At 55.6% G+C, this 15,913-nt stretch overlaps 6 protein-coding genes across 6 annotated transcripts; 4 read left to right on the top strand and 2 right to left on the bottom strand.

The window, feature by feature from the left end:
* Nucleotides 1–273: 273 nt before the first annotated feature.
* Nucleotides 274–3,527, bottom strand: BJX68DRAFT_260768 (Zn(II)2Cys6 transcription factor; the record flags this gene model as incomplete). The annotated part of the gene is made up of 6 exons (XM_071043980.1): nucleotides 274–1,360; nucleotides 1,460–1,681; nucleotides 1,754–2,514; nucleotides 2,569–2,649; nucleotides 2,709–3,207; nucleotides 3,265–3,527. The coding sequence occupies 6 exons, from the start codon at nucleotides 3,525–3,527 to the stop codon at nucleotides 274–276; spliced, it is 2,913 nt and encodes a 970-aa protein (XP_070906060.1).
* A 1,101-nt stretch (nucleotides 3,528–4,628) lies between these two features.
* Nucleotides 4,629–5,301, bottom strand: BJX68DRAFT_260767 (uncharacterized protein; the record flags this gene model as incomplete). Its single annotated transcript, XM_071043979.1, has 2 exons — nucleotides 4,629–5,124; nucleotides 5,198–5,301. The coding sequence occupies 2 exons, from the start codon at nucleotides 5,299–5,301 to the stop codon at nucleotides 4,629–4,631; spliced, it is 600 nt and encodes a 199-aa protein (XP_070906059.1).
* A 1,282-nt stretch (nucleotides 5,302–6,583) lies between these two features.
* BJX68DRAFT_251731 (uncharacterized protein) lies at nucleotides 6,584–7,078 on the top strand (the record flags this gene model as incomplete). Its single annotated transcript, XM_071042442.1, has 2 exons — nucleotides 6,584–6,946; nucleotides 7,022–7,078. 2 exons carry the CDS (start codon nucleotides 6,584–6,586, stop codon nucleotides 7,076–7,078), a joined length of 420 nt encoding a protein of 139 aa, XP_070906058.1.
* Nucleotides 7,079–8,679: 1,601 nt separating this feature from the next.
* Nucleotides 8,680–9,495, top strand: BJX68DRAFT_251730 (oxygenase MpaB family protein; the record flags this gene model as incomplete). Its single annotated transcript, XM_071042441.1, has 1 exon — nucleotides 8,680–9,495. The coding sequence occupies one exon, from the start codon at nucleotides 8,680–8,682 to the stop codon at nucleotides 9,493–9,495; it is 816 nt and encodes a 271-aa protein (XP_070906057.1).
* An 858-nt stretch (nucleotides 9,496–10,353) lies between these two features.
* Nucleotides 10,354–12,550, top strand: BJX68DRAFT_273989 (uncharacterized protein; the record flags this gene model as incomplete). Its single annotated transcript, XM_071047575.1, has 6 exons — nucleotides 10,354–10,599; nucleotides 10,722–10,841; nucleotides 11,056–11,111; nucleotides 11,318–11,745; nucleotides 11,847–11,968; nucleotides 12,044–12,550. The coding sequence occupies 6 exons, from the start codon at nucleotides 10,354–10,356 to the stop codon at nucleotides 12,548–12,550; spliced, it is 1,479 nt and encodes a 492-aa protein (XP_070906056.1).
* A 1,288-nt stretch (nucleotides 12,551–13,838) lies between these two features.
* On the top strand, nucleotides 13,839–15,902 carry BJX68DRAFT_223568 (uncharacterized protein). Its single transcript, XM_071038167.1, has one exon. The coding sequence runs from the start codon at nucleotides 13,979–13,981 to the stop codon at nucleotides 15,854–15,856; it is 1,878 nt and encodes a 625-aa protein (XP_070906055.1). The 5' UTR covers nucleotides 13,839–13,978; the 3' UTR covers nucleotides 15,857–15,902.
* Nucleotides 15,903–15,913: the final 11 nt, after the last annotated feature.

Below are 15,913 nucleotides of genomic sequence, written 5' to 3'. Positions count from 1 at the left end.
CTGTGTCTGGTCAAGCTGCATTGCATTTGTTCATACTGTACAGAAATAAGATCGGTCTTTCGTGCTATTATCGCGCCGATTCGTCCCCGCGTGTTCTCGTCCTCCCCACCCCCTTTGCGTTCTTGGTCCTTCCGTCCGCATCCTGCTCCCCGCGGTCCGGCCGCAGATTTCATGCCCTGGTTACCCGTGTGTGAGCAAGCATAGAACAATCCTACGCGCCTGGTTTCAAATTTCATACAAACATAACACATGACATAGCATCGCAAAAGTGCCTTACGCACTAACAACACCCTCCTCCACCATGCCCACCGGAACCCCACCCCCAAGCACTCCATCCGAGTACTCCGACGCCGAGCTCCCCAGGTTGAGAAATTCAGGACTCCCACTTTCATCCAGTAAAGACCCACCCCGGAGCGTATACATTCCGCACCCATAATCCTGATGTGAGAATGGCAGTTGCGTAGGTGAGAGCTGCGTAGGGTATGCGTACTGCTCCAGCATGGCGGGGTCGTAGCTTGCGATGCCCAGTGGATCGAGGATCGCTTTTTCGGCACTCCCCATGGCAATAGGCAGTCCGTGCTGCGAGGATAGCGGTGGCGGCTGAAGGTGCTGTTGTTGAGGTTGGAGTTGGTGTTGGTGTGGGTGTTCCGGCCCAAGCAGTGTATAGGCCGTCCCCGACACCAGATGCGGCGCCGCACCACCAGTAGGACCGGGACCGGGACCACCGAAACTAGGACTCGTTGGCGAAGCCCTCGAATCCGACGCGAGAATCGACGACGCAGGCATGGATCCGGGTCCAGGTCCAGGTCCAGTCCCAAGAGAGCCCTCCAGACTCCTGGGCCCGACATCGTCTCCACCACCACCAAGCAACTCGTGGATCTCCGTATACGCAGGGAAATACCCGCGACCAAACCCGTAGTCCAGCGCAAGCGTCAACCGGAGATAGAGCTTGGGATACTCGGCGAAAAGCTCCGACCAGCTCGCGGGCGCAGGAGGCGGGCTCTGACTCGGACTCGCACTCCCGCCACGGCCCCCTCTCGTCCCTGCGTCGGCACCACCACCACCACCCCCAGCAGCAGCAGCCTGAGCAGTACTCGTACTCTCCTTCCCTCCCCCCGCTCGGTCCCTCACCCTCACACCAAACCCCGCCGCAGCCCTCGGCAGAATCCAATCCGCAACCTGCAATGTCTGCTGGATGAACCCGGCGACGGTATCGGTCCCGTCGTAGCGGTGCTGGTAGACCTGCATGAGGTTGGCGTAGTAGCGGAAGCGGCGCTTGCGGGTTGCGGATTGGGATTTTGTCGACGAGAGTTTTACGTCTAGCGCGGAGAGGAGCAGGGGGTGGGCTGTTAGGGGGATTCTACACGATCAAAAAGATAGGGTTAGATTGGTGTGTCTTCTTTAAGTGGGGAGAGGGGAGAGGGGAGAGGGGGGAGGGGGAGGGGGAGGGGTGTCTTACGTGCTAATAGGTAAATGGTGCGCGACGCCCTGCGCGAGGAACCGTTTGATTGTATCTGTGATACAGCCTGTTGCGTCTTCGAGGTCATCTTGGATACGCTCGTGGTCTGCTTCTGCTTCTTCGGCTGCGGCTGAGGAGGTTTCGGTGGGTGTGTCGGTGGCCAAGGGCTTGTTTAGCTGGAGGGTGAGGGCTTCAAAGTTGCACAGGGCGAGGCGGGCGGCGCTGATTTCTCAGTCAATATCGACTTTTTATCCACCTTTTATGAAAGCCTGGAATGGACAGAGGGACACTCACTGGTAATAGAAGAATGTCAAACCAAAGTACAGACTGACCGACTCGTGCGTCATGTGCGAGTTCACGACTGCCCCCAGCGCGGCCTTTGCGTTTGTGGACCACTTGAGGAGTGCGGCTTTGCATTGTGCGACTTGTTTCTTGACACTCGCTGTCGACTGAGCCTGCTGCGTCTGCGTCTGCGCCTGGTCTTGAGTCTGAGCCTGACTCTGCCTCTTCCCCTGGCCAAACGCACCACCCATCCCCATAAACCCCACGCCGACCCCCGTCCCAACCCCCGAATTAACAAGAACAAGCACATCGGAAAAAACAACCGCAAGCTCACACTGGATCCCCAGGACCCTGGCTAGCAACCTCTTCGTCTCGGCATCATAAACCTCCGAGCACGAGATCTCATCCTCGAAATCCCGCTCGCCCAGCGGCGTGAGGCAGCTCTCGCCAGTGAGATCCATCGTCTGTGGGGTGATTTGTGGGTGCCGGCGGAGACCCAGTGGGATGATTCTGTCGCGGAGGAGGATCGACCACCAGATGCGGCGCTTGATGTTTTCTTGCTTGGTCGGTGAGCCCGCGGTTGAGGTTAAGGTTGGATTTGCAGGGGGGGCAGGGGATGGGTGGAGCGCGTTGTAGACGATGGCGTTTTGGATTGCGATGCTGAGCCATAAGGACCCGGCATGCAGGTCCGAGGACGAGGAGTGGTGGGTTAGTAACAACGAGCCCTGGATTGTGGAGAGGATGGATTTTTCGCAGTTTAGGTCGTAGAGGAGCTGGGATGCGTTAGCTAGAGTCGTCTTTGGTATGCAGAGGCGTGGGAAGGGTACCTTCGCGCGTGTATAGAGGGCATTTCGCGCCGTTCGAGCGTCTACAAATCCGGCAGATTTGATTGCTTTTGATGACACAAACTATACGCGCTGTCAGCACTCATCCACCCTTCCTAACAAATCGGGATAAAGCAACATACCCCCGAGGCCGCAAAAAGCATCGCCTGAAACGTAAAGAGACTCAACCCCCCCTCCTCTGCTCCAACACCTGACTGATGATAATACATCTGCCAAAACTCGGCCTCGTTGATAATCGGCAGACAAGGATGGACATAGAGGAAATATTTCCGGACAAACTCATCGAGCGTCCCTCCAGACGGCACTCGAAAACATCCCTTGAGATTCAGATACTGGATATCCTCTTGCGGAACCTCGGAGAGTCCGGGGAGTTTGAGGAAGTGGTGGAATGAGTAGAAGACGTCGGAAACGGGTCCGAAGTGTGGTGGTGTGGATGAGGCGGCGGTTCCCTGTACTGGCGGCGTGTTCCAGGGGACGGCGTCGCTTTCGTTCCAGGTGTGTGAGATTAGAGGGCTTCGCGAGGATGTTTCGGGGGATTGGAAGACGGAGGATTTAAGGGTGCTGGGTGGGGAGGGGTAGGGCTGGTGGCGTGCGCAGCCTGGTCTTTTGGTGCGGAGGTTTCTATTCCTCTGTTAGGTCGACACGCTCGACGGGGTATGGAGATGGGAATATACGTACTGGGATGCAGAATGCACAACGCATTCTTGCTGGTCGAGTTCGCAGTTTGTGCATGGGACGCCGTGGCTCGAGGCATCGCAGCGCACCTTTCGGTCTCGACACCAGGTACAGGCGATCCGTGAGCGTTTTCTCGGGGGCTTGTTGAGTTTCGCAATCTTTGGGCTCTTGTTTCCGGGACTCTTCTGGAAACCAAGTGAGGCATCGGAGCCCGATGCGTCTGGTGAGGGCTCGATTAAGAGAGGTTCCTTTTCGTTTGAATCCATTCTGTCTGGAGTGCCTTGTCCAGCTCGAGACAGTTTGCGCAGATGTGTCTAGAGTCACAATCAACTGGACCGAAGAGGACGACCAGGCAGATCAGACTGATAAATCAGCGTACACGTCTCCCGCTTGGAGAGGACGCACACCTCACATCTCAAGGCCACAAACTCAGTAGATCTTCTTAGGCTTAGCACAGCCGAACTGCCATTGCCTTCTCCGCAATACTCCGCAATACTCCGCATTCTTTTGCCCCTGACAGCTGCATATCAAGGATATGAAAGCCGCTGATGGGGTTCTAGGTTCGGGATTACGCACGCGTGGAGATACTATTCTTGTTATACCGAATGCTTTTCTTCCTGGACTGCCTGTGTCTACTCGCAATCCATACTTCTTGAGGACAGTGGAGCACCCACAAAACAAGACAGAGCTAGTCTCCAAGTGTAAGTATCACCGCCAGCACTCCCGGCCCGAACTACGCATAACGGCCATTGTTATCGACCAGTCATCATCGCCCCAGGACAGGACCGTTGGCACCCCACTCGGGCCGGGGGTTAGCGCGGCGTATGTGGCTTGTAAAATACTAGCCCATCTGCAGGCGTGAGCCAGGGTTCTAGCGGGTCTAGCGTCCGATCTAGTCGTCGACAGGGCCACGCCGAGAGGACAAGCAGATCCCCTGCAGCCCCAGTTCGGGCCGAGAGGGAAATGACAGGAGGTGCCCCTGGCTCGAAGCGAGATGATCGACAGCCTTTCTGTCTTGCCCCTCTCACTACCGTTGGCGTCGGTAGCTCAGGTAGGGTCTTCCCCGCTGTCGAGACTAGGGCGAAAATGGCATTGCCTGCGAGGCTGCTGGCTGTCCTGCCTGGGAGCGACGCAGTGCGATGCGATCCAATCCATTAATCCAGACTTCATTACTAGGCACCCCTTGAGGATTATTCCCGTCCTGGGACTAAATACAATCAGTTACTCCGGAGCACGGCCGACTCGTCCCATCCCATCCCCTCACCTCTCCCCGCATCCCATCTCGACTCAACCTCGCCTCATCACATGCACCAAAACAACTGACTCGGTCCCCCTCACCCACTCACCCACATCCTCACAACGACAAACTAGAGCGCAACAGCAACCCCCAAAATCCCCAACGCAACAAGCAAACTACTGCTAACCGCCTTGCGCTCAAACGCCACCATCGCCCCGGACTCATCCTCATCCTGCACAACCTCATTCAGATCCCACGCCTCGCCACCCTCGCCATCATCATCCCCAGTACTCGCCTCAATACTCCCATTAGTCGCAACAGCCGCCTCGGGGTTATACGTAATACTGCGATCCGCAATCTGCGTCGCAAACAGCGCAAAGTAGTCTTTCACGCTGGTCGGCAGGTCCTGGTACCACTGTGGTGGCCCGTCGCTGGCGACCTGGGCCTGCAGCGCGCTGCGCGAGGCCGGGTTCACGAGGCCGCGCAGGACGGACGTGGGGATTGCGGCGAGGACGTCCTTGGCTATGCCGGGGGGTGGAGTGGGGAGCGCGCTTTGCAGGCTGCTGAAGCGCTCGGGGAGTTCCCAGTTGGGGGGCAGGGTTGGGAGGAGGGCGGCAAGTTGGGAGCTTTGGGTATGTTAGTATGTATGTGGTTTGTAGTGTGGATGGGACATGGCACTCGTGGTAAGGGAAGACTTACAGCTGCGAAGGCAACTTGCCAATATCGATGGTGGTAGTCGGTGCGTCGTCCTGCGCAAGGGCGGCAGTCGCGAGGCAGAAGATGGAGATGATGGAGAAACGCATGTTGGCTTGGATAAGATTGACGGGGAGCGGGCAACAGCTGTGATGGTCTTGAAGTGAAGTTCACCTCGAGCAGACAGAGAGAAGTAGCAAGACTTGTTCTCCACACAAAGAAATAAAGGCTCAGTCAGGTCAGAAAAGAGGAGGGCCCGGGGGAAGGGAGGTAGACATACTCCAAGAATCCACCGGCAGCTGCCAAGGACACATGCATACAAGAGCAGCGAGTGTGACTGTGAATATGACTCTGACTGAGTGACGAGCCCCTTTCTACCCCACAGATGCGCCAGGGGAAGACTCGGAAGAATGTGCCAGAAAGCAGGAAAAGACTGCCGATGGGATTGGATATAGGGTTGGCTCTCCGCGGTCCGCTTGGCCACTTCCGCGGCGAGACGAAATCAGGTAGGAAAGACGGATTCGGACGCAACATGCGCTTGTCGATCGCGAGGCTTGCTGAAATTGCTCTGGCGGTTCCGGCCGGGGGGCCACGGTCGACAAGGTGGTGCCCCTCATGGCGCCAGAGGATCCAGGCGTGATGCCACGGGACGCCACCTGATGGGGGTGCGTTGGTAGTAATTGGACATGTCTTAGTTGTCTGTTGGTCGGAAGATCTCTCGCAGAATACAGAAGTTGTACCTAGCATGAGTTGGCATGTACACAGTCTCACTCGTACTCTGAAGTACACTGTGGTTTTCTTGTGCTATCTACGTACACTCTTTACCATTTTCTATAGCTAGCTAAATGTGATTTTTCCGTATTATTCAAATCCCAACATATCAAGCAAGAAGGATTCGGTGGCAAACTAGCCAGGAACAAATGCGCCAGATGCAGCTCCTCCTGCTAGTCTACAGCCAGAAGGAGGCCTCATTTCCCAAGTCCAATGACAAAGTCTCGACCCTGCAGCCTCCAACCCCGCACTCCCCCCAGTGGTTGCCATTGCCTTCTCCTGGATTCTCCTGATTATCACCGTCGATCCGCGGGCAATTCGCCGAAGCAGTCAGCCAGAATCAAGTAATCCTCGCATCACATGGAGCTACGGGCCGGGGGAGACTAAGATTGCGCGGTCTTAGCCTAGCCTTCAAAGTCCATCCCACCAGCAGAGAACAACAGAGCCATAGATATAAAAGCACCCCGAGTGTACACCCCCAACCTTCCTCCCCATCAGCAACCTCAGAATCCCAGGAGTCCACCGGTGCCCCAAGCTTCTCTCTCTCTTAAGCTCACGCTACCCCATCAACTCTAAACACTCACCCTAAACTCCTTGCGCATTCAAGGCCAGCTCTTCAAGATGAAGTCCTTCCAAATCCTCCTCCTCCTCGCCCTCCCCTTCCTAGCCTTCGCCATCCCGGCCCCGGAAGCAATCGAGGAATTCAAAAACGCCCTCGTCGAGCGCCAGAACGGCACCGGCGGCGGCGACATCCTCGGCGGACTCGGCGGCCTCATCGGCGACCTGATCAACTCCATCGGACCCCTCCTCGACCTCCTCAACCCGCAGACCTTCCAGCAGATCCAGGTCGTCCTCCGCAACGCTGCCAAGTTGCTCAACGACAACACGACCAGCCAGATTGTTAGCCTTGTGGGTTCTGCGGCGCGGTTGCTTACGGACGACTTTGTTGATGCCGTTGGTGGGTTGATTGATGCGGTTGCTCCGGTATGTTTCTTTCTCTCTTTCTTTCTTTACTTGGGAGACTGTGGATGGGCTTCTAGCTAACGTGGTGTGTTCCAGCTCATCAACGCTATTGTCCAGCTCATCTCTGGCATCCTCGGCGCCATCTTCGGCTAAGCTGGCCGAAAGGCGGGGATCAGTCGTTGTGCTCCGTGCTTCCCCCTCGACAATCACGGCTATCTCGCATAGTCAGGCTCCACGACTGGTCTCTATTTGACAAGCACACGATCTCGTGTGGGAACGACTACCTGTGGAAGGATGAAAGGAGGACTCTATTGGGTAATATGGTGCGCTGCAATGGGGTGTACATGTCCTCCAGGAACGAATGAATGGATGGTGAGAGTTGTTGAGTGTATATAGTCGCAGTGCTTGGAGGCCATTAGGCGGCCTATGTAGCCTTCTGGTAATATTAATATGCTTCCCTTGCGATCTTGCTTGCATTGCTGCTTCCAGTCTTGGTTCTATTCTAGTTGCAAGAAATTATCTTTCCTTCTCTTTTAGACTCTAGGACACATCTGCCAGTTCTATCTGAGCTGTGCAAATCTAGACATGCCAGTGAAACCCCGGTAACCATCCCCTGCCCTATCCAACTCGTCTCCAAGACCAGGTTTGATGGCCGCATGTCTACACTTTAGGAATTCTATGCACAGAGTCCGCGTACTTCTGAGGCGGCAGTCGAGCTCCTGCTGAATCCTTTACCCCTGAGCATGCAGCTGCAATTCCAAATGCGCAAGCTCGTATTGGCACACCTCGCCACAAGAGCCATCCTCCTGCAAAACCAAAAGCAAAAAAAAAAAAAAAATCATATGCGGGGCCAGAAGCAACGAGATTGATAATCTACCACTCCACCACACCCTCAAGGATAGTCGTCAGGGATCCTGAAGGAGGGCTTGTCTCTAGCGGTAAGGCAGGTGTAACAAAAATACAGATATCAAACCCTGAAAGTAAGATGATTGGCTTGAAAATGCGCTACTGCACGCGCGGATTCGACCATGTGGGACCCGGCACGTCAACCAAGTCCCGAACAACCTAAATTTTGATTGAATTTTCGAAAGACCCTCGCAAGCCGCAGCAAATCCATTTCTCAGCAACATGCTTTCGACGACTTCGCACTGATGCCCTAACTCGATCGTCAGCACCGAGAGCCTCGCGACGACACCTGACAGTCAACAGAAATATCCTCGTGATATCGCCGCCGTTGCCATCCTTGCCTCCCCCGCTTCCCCACCACGTTCAATGCTGACCTACCCCACGCGTCTGAATCCCACTCGTGACTTTGACACACGAGGGGCAAGCCCTGATCGTGCCATCCTTACGCTGATCAAGCATGAGATTCCTTTGGTGCCGATGGCGGTTCGCGGCAGCGGCTAGGGTCCCTCGGACTGAGACCCCTCCTTGATAGATGCACGATGGATGTGTGTCGGCCGGATGGGTTATATCAGAATGGCGTGGTATGCTTGCACCTGCGAGAAAGAGTATTGTCAGAAACTGGCCTATTCTATTTATTAGACGTTGCTTGACTTGTTGGGCACATAGACCTGGTTCTAAACCTCATTCTTTTGAACCACAGACAAGCTGCGGCAAGCACAACCAGCACAATGACAGGAATCACCGCGGAAAAGACAACCTCCTCCACCTCTCACTCCCACTCGGAGGGCTCCTTCACCATCACCATCGAAAAGGATGACAGCCCCTTCAGCGGCGTGTCCCCGCTCGCCATGAAAGACCTGAAAAAGGTCGCGCGCGAGGGGATCGCCCTCGCTGGCGGCCCCGCGGCCATCCTCCTCCAGATCGCGCACCCGCTCGTGGGCCAGGGCGTCGCGGACCACAGCACCTTCACCAAGCGCGCGATTTCCCGCCTGCAGTACACGCAGATGTACATCTACGTGATGATCTTTGGCAACGACGAGGACAAGCGGCTGATGAAGTCGTGGGTGGACATGGCGCACAGCCGCGTGATCCAGGAGTCTGGTCCCCGGCCGTACTCGGCCCTCGACCCGGAGCTGCAGCTCTGGGTCGCGGCCACCATCTACGCGTCCATGGTCGGCATGTACGAGCTCATCTACGGCCCGCTACCACCCGCAATGGCCGAGCGCGTCTTCCAAGCCTACTCGGTCATGGGAACTTCCCTCCAAGTGCCCCGCGAGATGTGGCCGCGCGACCTCCGCGCCTTTCGCATCTACTGGCGCGACATGGTCGAGAACAGACTGCACGTCACGGCAGACGCGGAGCTCGTCCTCAAGGAGATCTTCCACCCCGTCAAGAGTGTCCCGCTGTGGCTGCGCCCTGCGGTGGTCGTTGCGATGCCGTTTATCCGGCGGTTGACGATTGAGCAGCTTCCGCCGTCTGTGCGTGAGCAGTTTCATCTCAAGTCGACAAAGACTTCCCGTGCACTTTCCGGGCTGTTTGTTAGTGGGATGAGCTGTGTGTATTCGTTTACGCCGCTGTTTATTCGGCAGTTGCCCAAGACGTATTCGATTCGGTTGTTCAGGAAGAAGATTAAGAAGAGGGGTGGGCAGTTGTTGAAGCCTTGAGGCGCTTTACTGGTGGATTGGGCAGGAAATTTGGTATTGGTGTCTTCTTGGTACTTTCGCTTATGAGTAATGTGAATTTTATGATATGCCCGAGTTATGCGCGTATTCTCCTGGCAGATTTAATAATGATTTCTGTGTACTCTGTTCAAAGATAGTGACAAATGAGAGACTGAGAAGATGCAGGCGTGGTCATCAGTGCTATAATCAGCCCTCGAGAATCGTAGCACAACCGGTAAACGCCGCGAAAATACACAAGATCGTACCCGTAGCAATTGATCTTTCACCCGATTCGCAAGACTCCCGCGTGCACTAGCACAGACGTGGCACAGGCCAGCAACAGTCGTGTCGGACACGCCAGGATTCGAGTTACCGGGGACCCTTGGCCCTGGCACCGTCACGAGCCCCAGCCCAAGCCCCATTTTCTTCCCTCCCTCCCTCCTCCTTTTACTTTTCCTTCCTAGTCCCCTTTCCCCCTAAGTTCCGTCGACGAATGCGGAGTTAGGCCCCAGCGCCAGCCATTGTCCCGAATCCCTACCGCGGACCGCTTGCTTAGGGTTTAGATGTGTGGCCGCCCACTTGGCTCTTGTGAAGGTACCCTGGTCTAATGACATCCGCTGGCTAACGATAACTCATGAGCTGTAATATTTTCTTACTTTATTTTCCGATCCCCGCAATTTCTATCCTTCTCCCCGCGTCGAGTGAGTCGAGGTGCTGAGTCGAGCTGTTGCGTTGCGTGCGTGCTTAACCTCCCACCCTCACTCCTCCATCCCATCCCCATCTCCCATCGTTCCTCTCTCCCTCCCTGCCCAGTCCCAAACCCCGAACTCCCCTTCCCTCGAAAGGGCACCCACCGCAAAAATGCTCCTCACCTTCCTCGGCCTCTTAACCCGCATCGGCGTCTTCATCTCCTCGATCATAACCATCGGCCTCAACGCGCGCTTCTACACAAACAACGCCTGGAGCGACGACCTGATCATCTACATAATCGCGATCTCAGCCTTTGGCGCCGTCGCGTGTCTTGTGCCTCCGTATCCGAATTTCCTCTGGGATCTGTTTTGGGCGCTGGGGGCGCTCCTTGCGGCAGTTTTTGCGTTGGTTGTGCAGGTATCGCTTCCCTTTTTTTTTTTCTGTTTTTTTTGTTCCTCTCGTTGAGAGGGGAGGGGTTGGAGTTATTTGGGCTGGGCTGGGGGTGTAATTGTGCGTGCTAATCTGTATGGTATGTCTAGTTTGCCGAATCCGACTGCTATGGGTTCCGCCCAGACAACGATGTGAGCTGCTCGACGTACAAGGCCGGGACGGCGTTTACGTTCCTGGCTGCGTTGGCGTGGTTCGCGAGTGGGTTCTTCGTGAGTCTCCTCAAATACCTCACCTTTACCAGTATAGAATGGGCAGATACTGATACTGTTTAGGGCGGCCTCCGTATTCTGGGGGTCGTGTTTAATATTGGGCAATATGCTTCTCGTCCGTATGTGATTCCTCCCCAAAAGATCCCGAACGTGAGTGAAGATTGCTAAATCGCATCTGGATAGACTCTACATCCAAGGCGCGGAAGACGAAAAGGAAGCGCAGGCCGACAGTGGCGAGAAACAAGAGCCGAAGAAGAAGAAGAAGATCAAGTATATCTCCCCTCTGTGTACAGCAAGACAGGCGCTAATCACTATCTCTGGCAGGGGCTTCGGAAACTCACACATTGCTCGGTACTTTGTCTGCTATGGGCTCCTCGGCATCGTGCTTATCGCAGCGGGTCTTCCACTTCTGTAAGTACCAACCCGTCCACGCACCTATTCATAGAGAGAGGTTTGAACCCACTGACATTGAACAGCCTCCTCTACGCAGCCCCCGCCTTCGCCGTGTACCTCCTCGACCGCGTCCCCATCCCCAACGTGCAAGTCAACCTGCTGAACCCCACAAACGACAGCATCGAGTTCTCCGTGCTCAGCGACATCCGGGTCCCCGACGCCGTCACCGTCAACTTCGACGCGATGCGCGCGCAATTCTTCCGCCCCGAGACGCGCCGCGACCCGATCCCCATCGCAACGGTCGATCTGCCGAAGCTCAAGTTCTCCGCGAATGAAAAGGTCACCCTGGTGAATCAGACGATGAAATTGGGCGACATCGAGCAGTTTGCGTTGCTGGTTGAGGATGTCGCGTATAACCCGCGCTTTAGTGTGGCGGGGCAGGCGAAGACCAAGGTTGGGGTTGCCGGGTTGAGTACGACGGTGGATTTGATGAAGGTTGTTAGTTTGCCCGGTATGTCTTTTCTCTTTCTGTTTTCTAGTCCTGGGGTTGTTATTGAGATCTGGAGTGTATGGTGTCGGGCGTGGGTTGGGACTTGTTGCTAACGACTCCAGGCTTCGACAACTTCCCCAACATCTGGGTCAACGAGATCGGCGTCATGCCCCCCGACGAGCAGGGCAACAACGTCTACGGCGAGGTCGTCGTGTTCAATCCTGCCCCCGCAACCGTAACCCTAGTACGCCCCTCCTGCCTCTCCCACCCTCCCCATCCCCATCATCCCACCCAAGACCTACTACTAACCAGCGCACAGGGCGAAGTCACCCTCGCGGTAATAATCGCCAACATAACCCTGGGCCAAGCCACCGTGGCCGTCGACAACATCGTCCCGGGAAACAACACGTTCGTCGTGCGCGCGCGCCTGAACACCGCGGACGTCGAGTCCAACATCGACGCCATCATCCAGTCCGAGATCCCATATCTCCGCGACGGGAACGTCATGGCCTCCGCCCGCGGCGTGTCCGTCATCTACCGCGGGCAGCACCTGCAGTACTGGGAGGAGGCCTTTCAATCGATCCAGGTTAGTGCGACGAGGCCCGTTAAAGAATTGCTGGGCATGGTGGTGGATAGCGGGATTAGTTTTATACTCGGCGGGATTGAGCCGGGCGAGGGGTTGAAGGAGTTTGTGTATAATCTTGTGGATCAGATTCTTGAGACGGTGAGGGCTTTGCCCGAGGATGGCGTTGACGGGTATACGGAGGATCTGGCGGCGTTGGCGAGGTTGGTGCTGAGGCTGTTGACGTTTTTGGGGATTTTATAGGGTATGGATTGTAGGAGGGGGTAGGGGTAGGGGAACTCTTATTACTTGCGTTGATAATATAATATAATAGCACGATGCGTATCCAGCAGTGTTGTGCTTTTGTTTAATCTGAATCTGCGAACTCAATCTCTCCAGGCCAGCATTCTCTTTCTGGCTACTATGAAACCTGTCAGCAATATGTGATGCTTTTCAATCAGAGATATATCAAGGTCTGGCAGTAGGAGGCTAACATGACTCAAGGAAAATTTAGAAAGCGTCAGATCTTACCATAGTCTTCACTTGATCTTGGAGACTGATCTTTCACCGGGTTGGAATATATATATCCGGGAACCTGGTGTACTATTGCGACGAGATAGCACATGGGCTTGGATCACCATGGCTCGGAGAACTGAAAGTTGCAACGAAAATTAGGTGGCCGGAACCCTCATATAAAGAAAGACATGCCACTCTTTCCTGGCATCCAATAACCATCACTTGGTTCTGAAAGATGCCCGCGTTCTATGGTACCAAGATCGGTCCGTAGTTCCGCGGGGCCTCGTCTGGTCACCTGGATCACGGAATGGTAGTAGTTGGAACCAATGGTAGGCTACGCAACTAATTGTTAAACTGAGCTTCGAACTGATGATTTGGGACACAGGGCTTCAACTCACCTAGGTACGTGGCCAAGTGGAGTCATGTTTGAGCAGAGCGTAGAGAGATATCTTCGTCCAGCCCGAATGCGTCTAGCATATGATGGAGCTCAATGTGAGGATTGCCATTCCTAGGTGCTCGCCACCTAGGTAGCATATCAGTATCATGTAGCAATGAATGAGCGATTGATGGGCTGATACTCATAGACTGTTCTTTGCGGTACTTATCGGGACATGGGATGAAGTAGATTAGGGTTAGAACATATTACACAGAAGAAATTGAAAGCACCCCTGAAACGATGGCGATCTTGAATTATGTTCCTGTAGCTATTCTTCTAGAGTAGGTGCTGGGTACTTTTAATGATAACTATCCCTGAGTACTATACTTGATTCTTAAAATCGCTTGCTAGATCTAATTAATCTAGAGCTCGCACTGGAAGAGACAAATATCAAAAACTGAGCAAGTCCCTCTCTTAAATGTATAAGAAGCTTAGCCACAGCAATCCAGCCTCCATCTCCAACGATGGCGCCACCACCTCGAAAAATACCCCTCGGCGACTGGGTCTGGGCGGGGGATATTTGATCTGCTGAGGGGCAAAACCATCCGAGCTCGAATAAGAATCGCGCCATCCCCTCCAACGCTGACGAAAACCCTCCGAAACAACTCCCCACTAAGTTTTATTCTACGAGCAAGTAGATAAGATAATCAACCCAAGAGCGCCCGCCATCGCAGCTCAGAATGAGAAATCTTTCGCTATAGCTGCACCAACGGTCACGAGTCGACCTCTGTCCCATCACCATGTCCTCCTCGCCAGATTCCCCCTCACCAGAACTCCAACTCCAACTCGAGGGCCTCCAGCCCCTGCCCACATCGGACCCCTACTTCGACCTCGGTCCCCTTTCCCGCAAAATCAGCACACGCTCAAGCACTGCACAAACATGGTTCGACCGCGCGCTCATCTGGACCTACTGCTTCAACCACGACGAGGCGATCACCTGCTACAAGCAAGTCATCGCGCACGATGCGACCTGCGCGATGGGCTATTGGGGCGTCGCGTTTTGCGCCGGGTCGAATTATAATAAGACGTGGGCGTTGTTTGACGAGACGGATCGGGGGAATGCCATTCGGACGTGTTTTGTATATGCGAGGGAGGCGGGGAGGAGGGCGGATGTTGCTGCTGCGGGATTAGCAGATTCGGGGATAGAGGTAGGCGGGGGGTCGGATGCGACAGCGACAGCGACAGCGACAGGCCCATTGATAACCCCCTGGGAACACGCGCTCATCCGCGCCCTGGAAACCCGGTATCCCAACGCCGATCCCACGCGCGACCTCGCCGGCTGCAGCCTCGCGTACGCAAATGAGATGCGCACCGTCTACGAAACCTTCAGCAGCAACGACAGCGACTTCGACACCGTCACCCTCTTCGCCGACGCACTGATGAACACAGCCCCGCGCAAACTCTACGACGCAAGCACGGGCCTCCCCATCGCCTCCTCCCCGGTCTTCGAGGTAAAAGCCCTCCTCGAGCGCGCGCTCAAGAAACCCGGGATCGAGAACCACCCGGGGCCCGCACACATGTACATCCACCTCATGGAGATGTCGTCCACCCCGGAAGCGGCGCTTCCAGCCGCAGAACTCATCCGCGAGATGATTCCCGATACGGGGCACACGTACCACATGCCCGCGCACATCGACGTCCTCGTCGGCGATTATCGGCGCGCCGTCGAGTACAACTACAAAGCGACCGTCGCCGACGACAAGTACTTTCGCCGGAACGGCGGGTTGACGTTCTACAGCTACTACCGGCTGCACGATTACCACTCGCTGATCTACGCGGCGATGCTGGGCGGGAAGAGTAAAGCGGCGCTGGAGGCGACGGGCCGCATGGAGGAGACGATTACGGAGGAGATTCTCCGGGTCGAGACGCCGGCGCTGGCGAACTGGATGGAGTTCTTCCTCGCGGTGCGGGTGCATGTGTATATCCGGTTTGGGATGTGGGAGGAGCTTTTGGGGCTGGAGGAGCGCGCGGATAAAGAGCTGTACTGCGTGACGAATCTGTTCCGCGAGTATGGCCGGGGCATCGCATTCGCCGCGACGGGGCGGGTGGAGGAGGCAGATACAGCCCGTGAGGCGTTCCATGCTGCTGCGCGGTTCGTCCCGCCGACGAGGCTCGATTTCCCGAATAAGATCACGGATATCCTGCATATTGCGTCGGCCATGTTGGATGGCGAGATCGAGTATCGGCGCGGAGACTACGAGACTGCGTTCCGGAGGTTAGCCGATGCGGTACGGTTGGAGGATGAGCTGCCCTTTGCGGAGCCGTGGGGGTGGATGCTCCCTGCGCGACATGCGTATGCAGCGCTGTCGCTGGAACAGGGGGAGGTCGAGCGCGCTGCACAGGCGTATGCGGAGGATTTGGGGTTGGTTCCTACGCCGAACCGCGCGCACCAGCATCCGAATAACGTGTGGGCACTGCATGGGTATCATGAGTGTCTGGAGGCGCTGGGACGGCATGCAGAGGCGAATATCATCAAGAAACAGCTGGTGCTTGCGCTGGTGGAGGCTGATGTGGAGATTAGTTCGTCGTGCTTTTGTAGGCTGGGGGTTCAGTCTTGCTGTGCGAGTACGGCCAAGGCAAAGGCGAAGGCGCCCGTGACGGTGAATGGGTGTCATTGACAGATGAGCTTTCAAGATCTAGCAATACAAGGAAATGAAATGAGAACACGCATATTG

The sequence above is a fragment of the Aspergillus pseudodeflectus genome (assembly GCF_044049435.1).
Source record: "Aspergillus pseudodeflectus strain CBS 756.74 chromosome Unknown BJX68scaffold_1, whole genome shotgun sequence".
Taxonomy (NCBI): Eukaryota; Fungi; Ascomycota; class Eurotiomycetes; order Eurotiales; family Aspergillaceae; genus Aspergillus; species Aspergillus pseudodeflectus.
The sequence above is the reverse complement of the archived record's forward strand: the minus strand, read 5'-3'. Positions and strand labels throughout refer to the sequence as shown.

Bases quoted from the DNA above. Each gene is read 5' to 3' on its own strand.
- BJX68DRAFT_223568 (XM_071038167.1), top strand. From the start codon at position 13,979: ATGTCCTCCTCGCCAGATTCCCCCTCACCAGAACTCCAACTCCAACTC.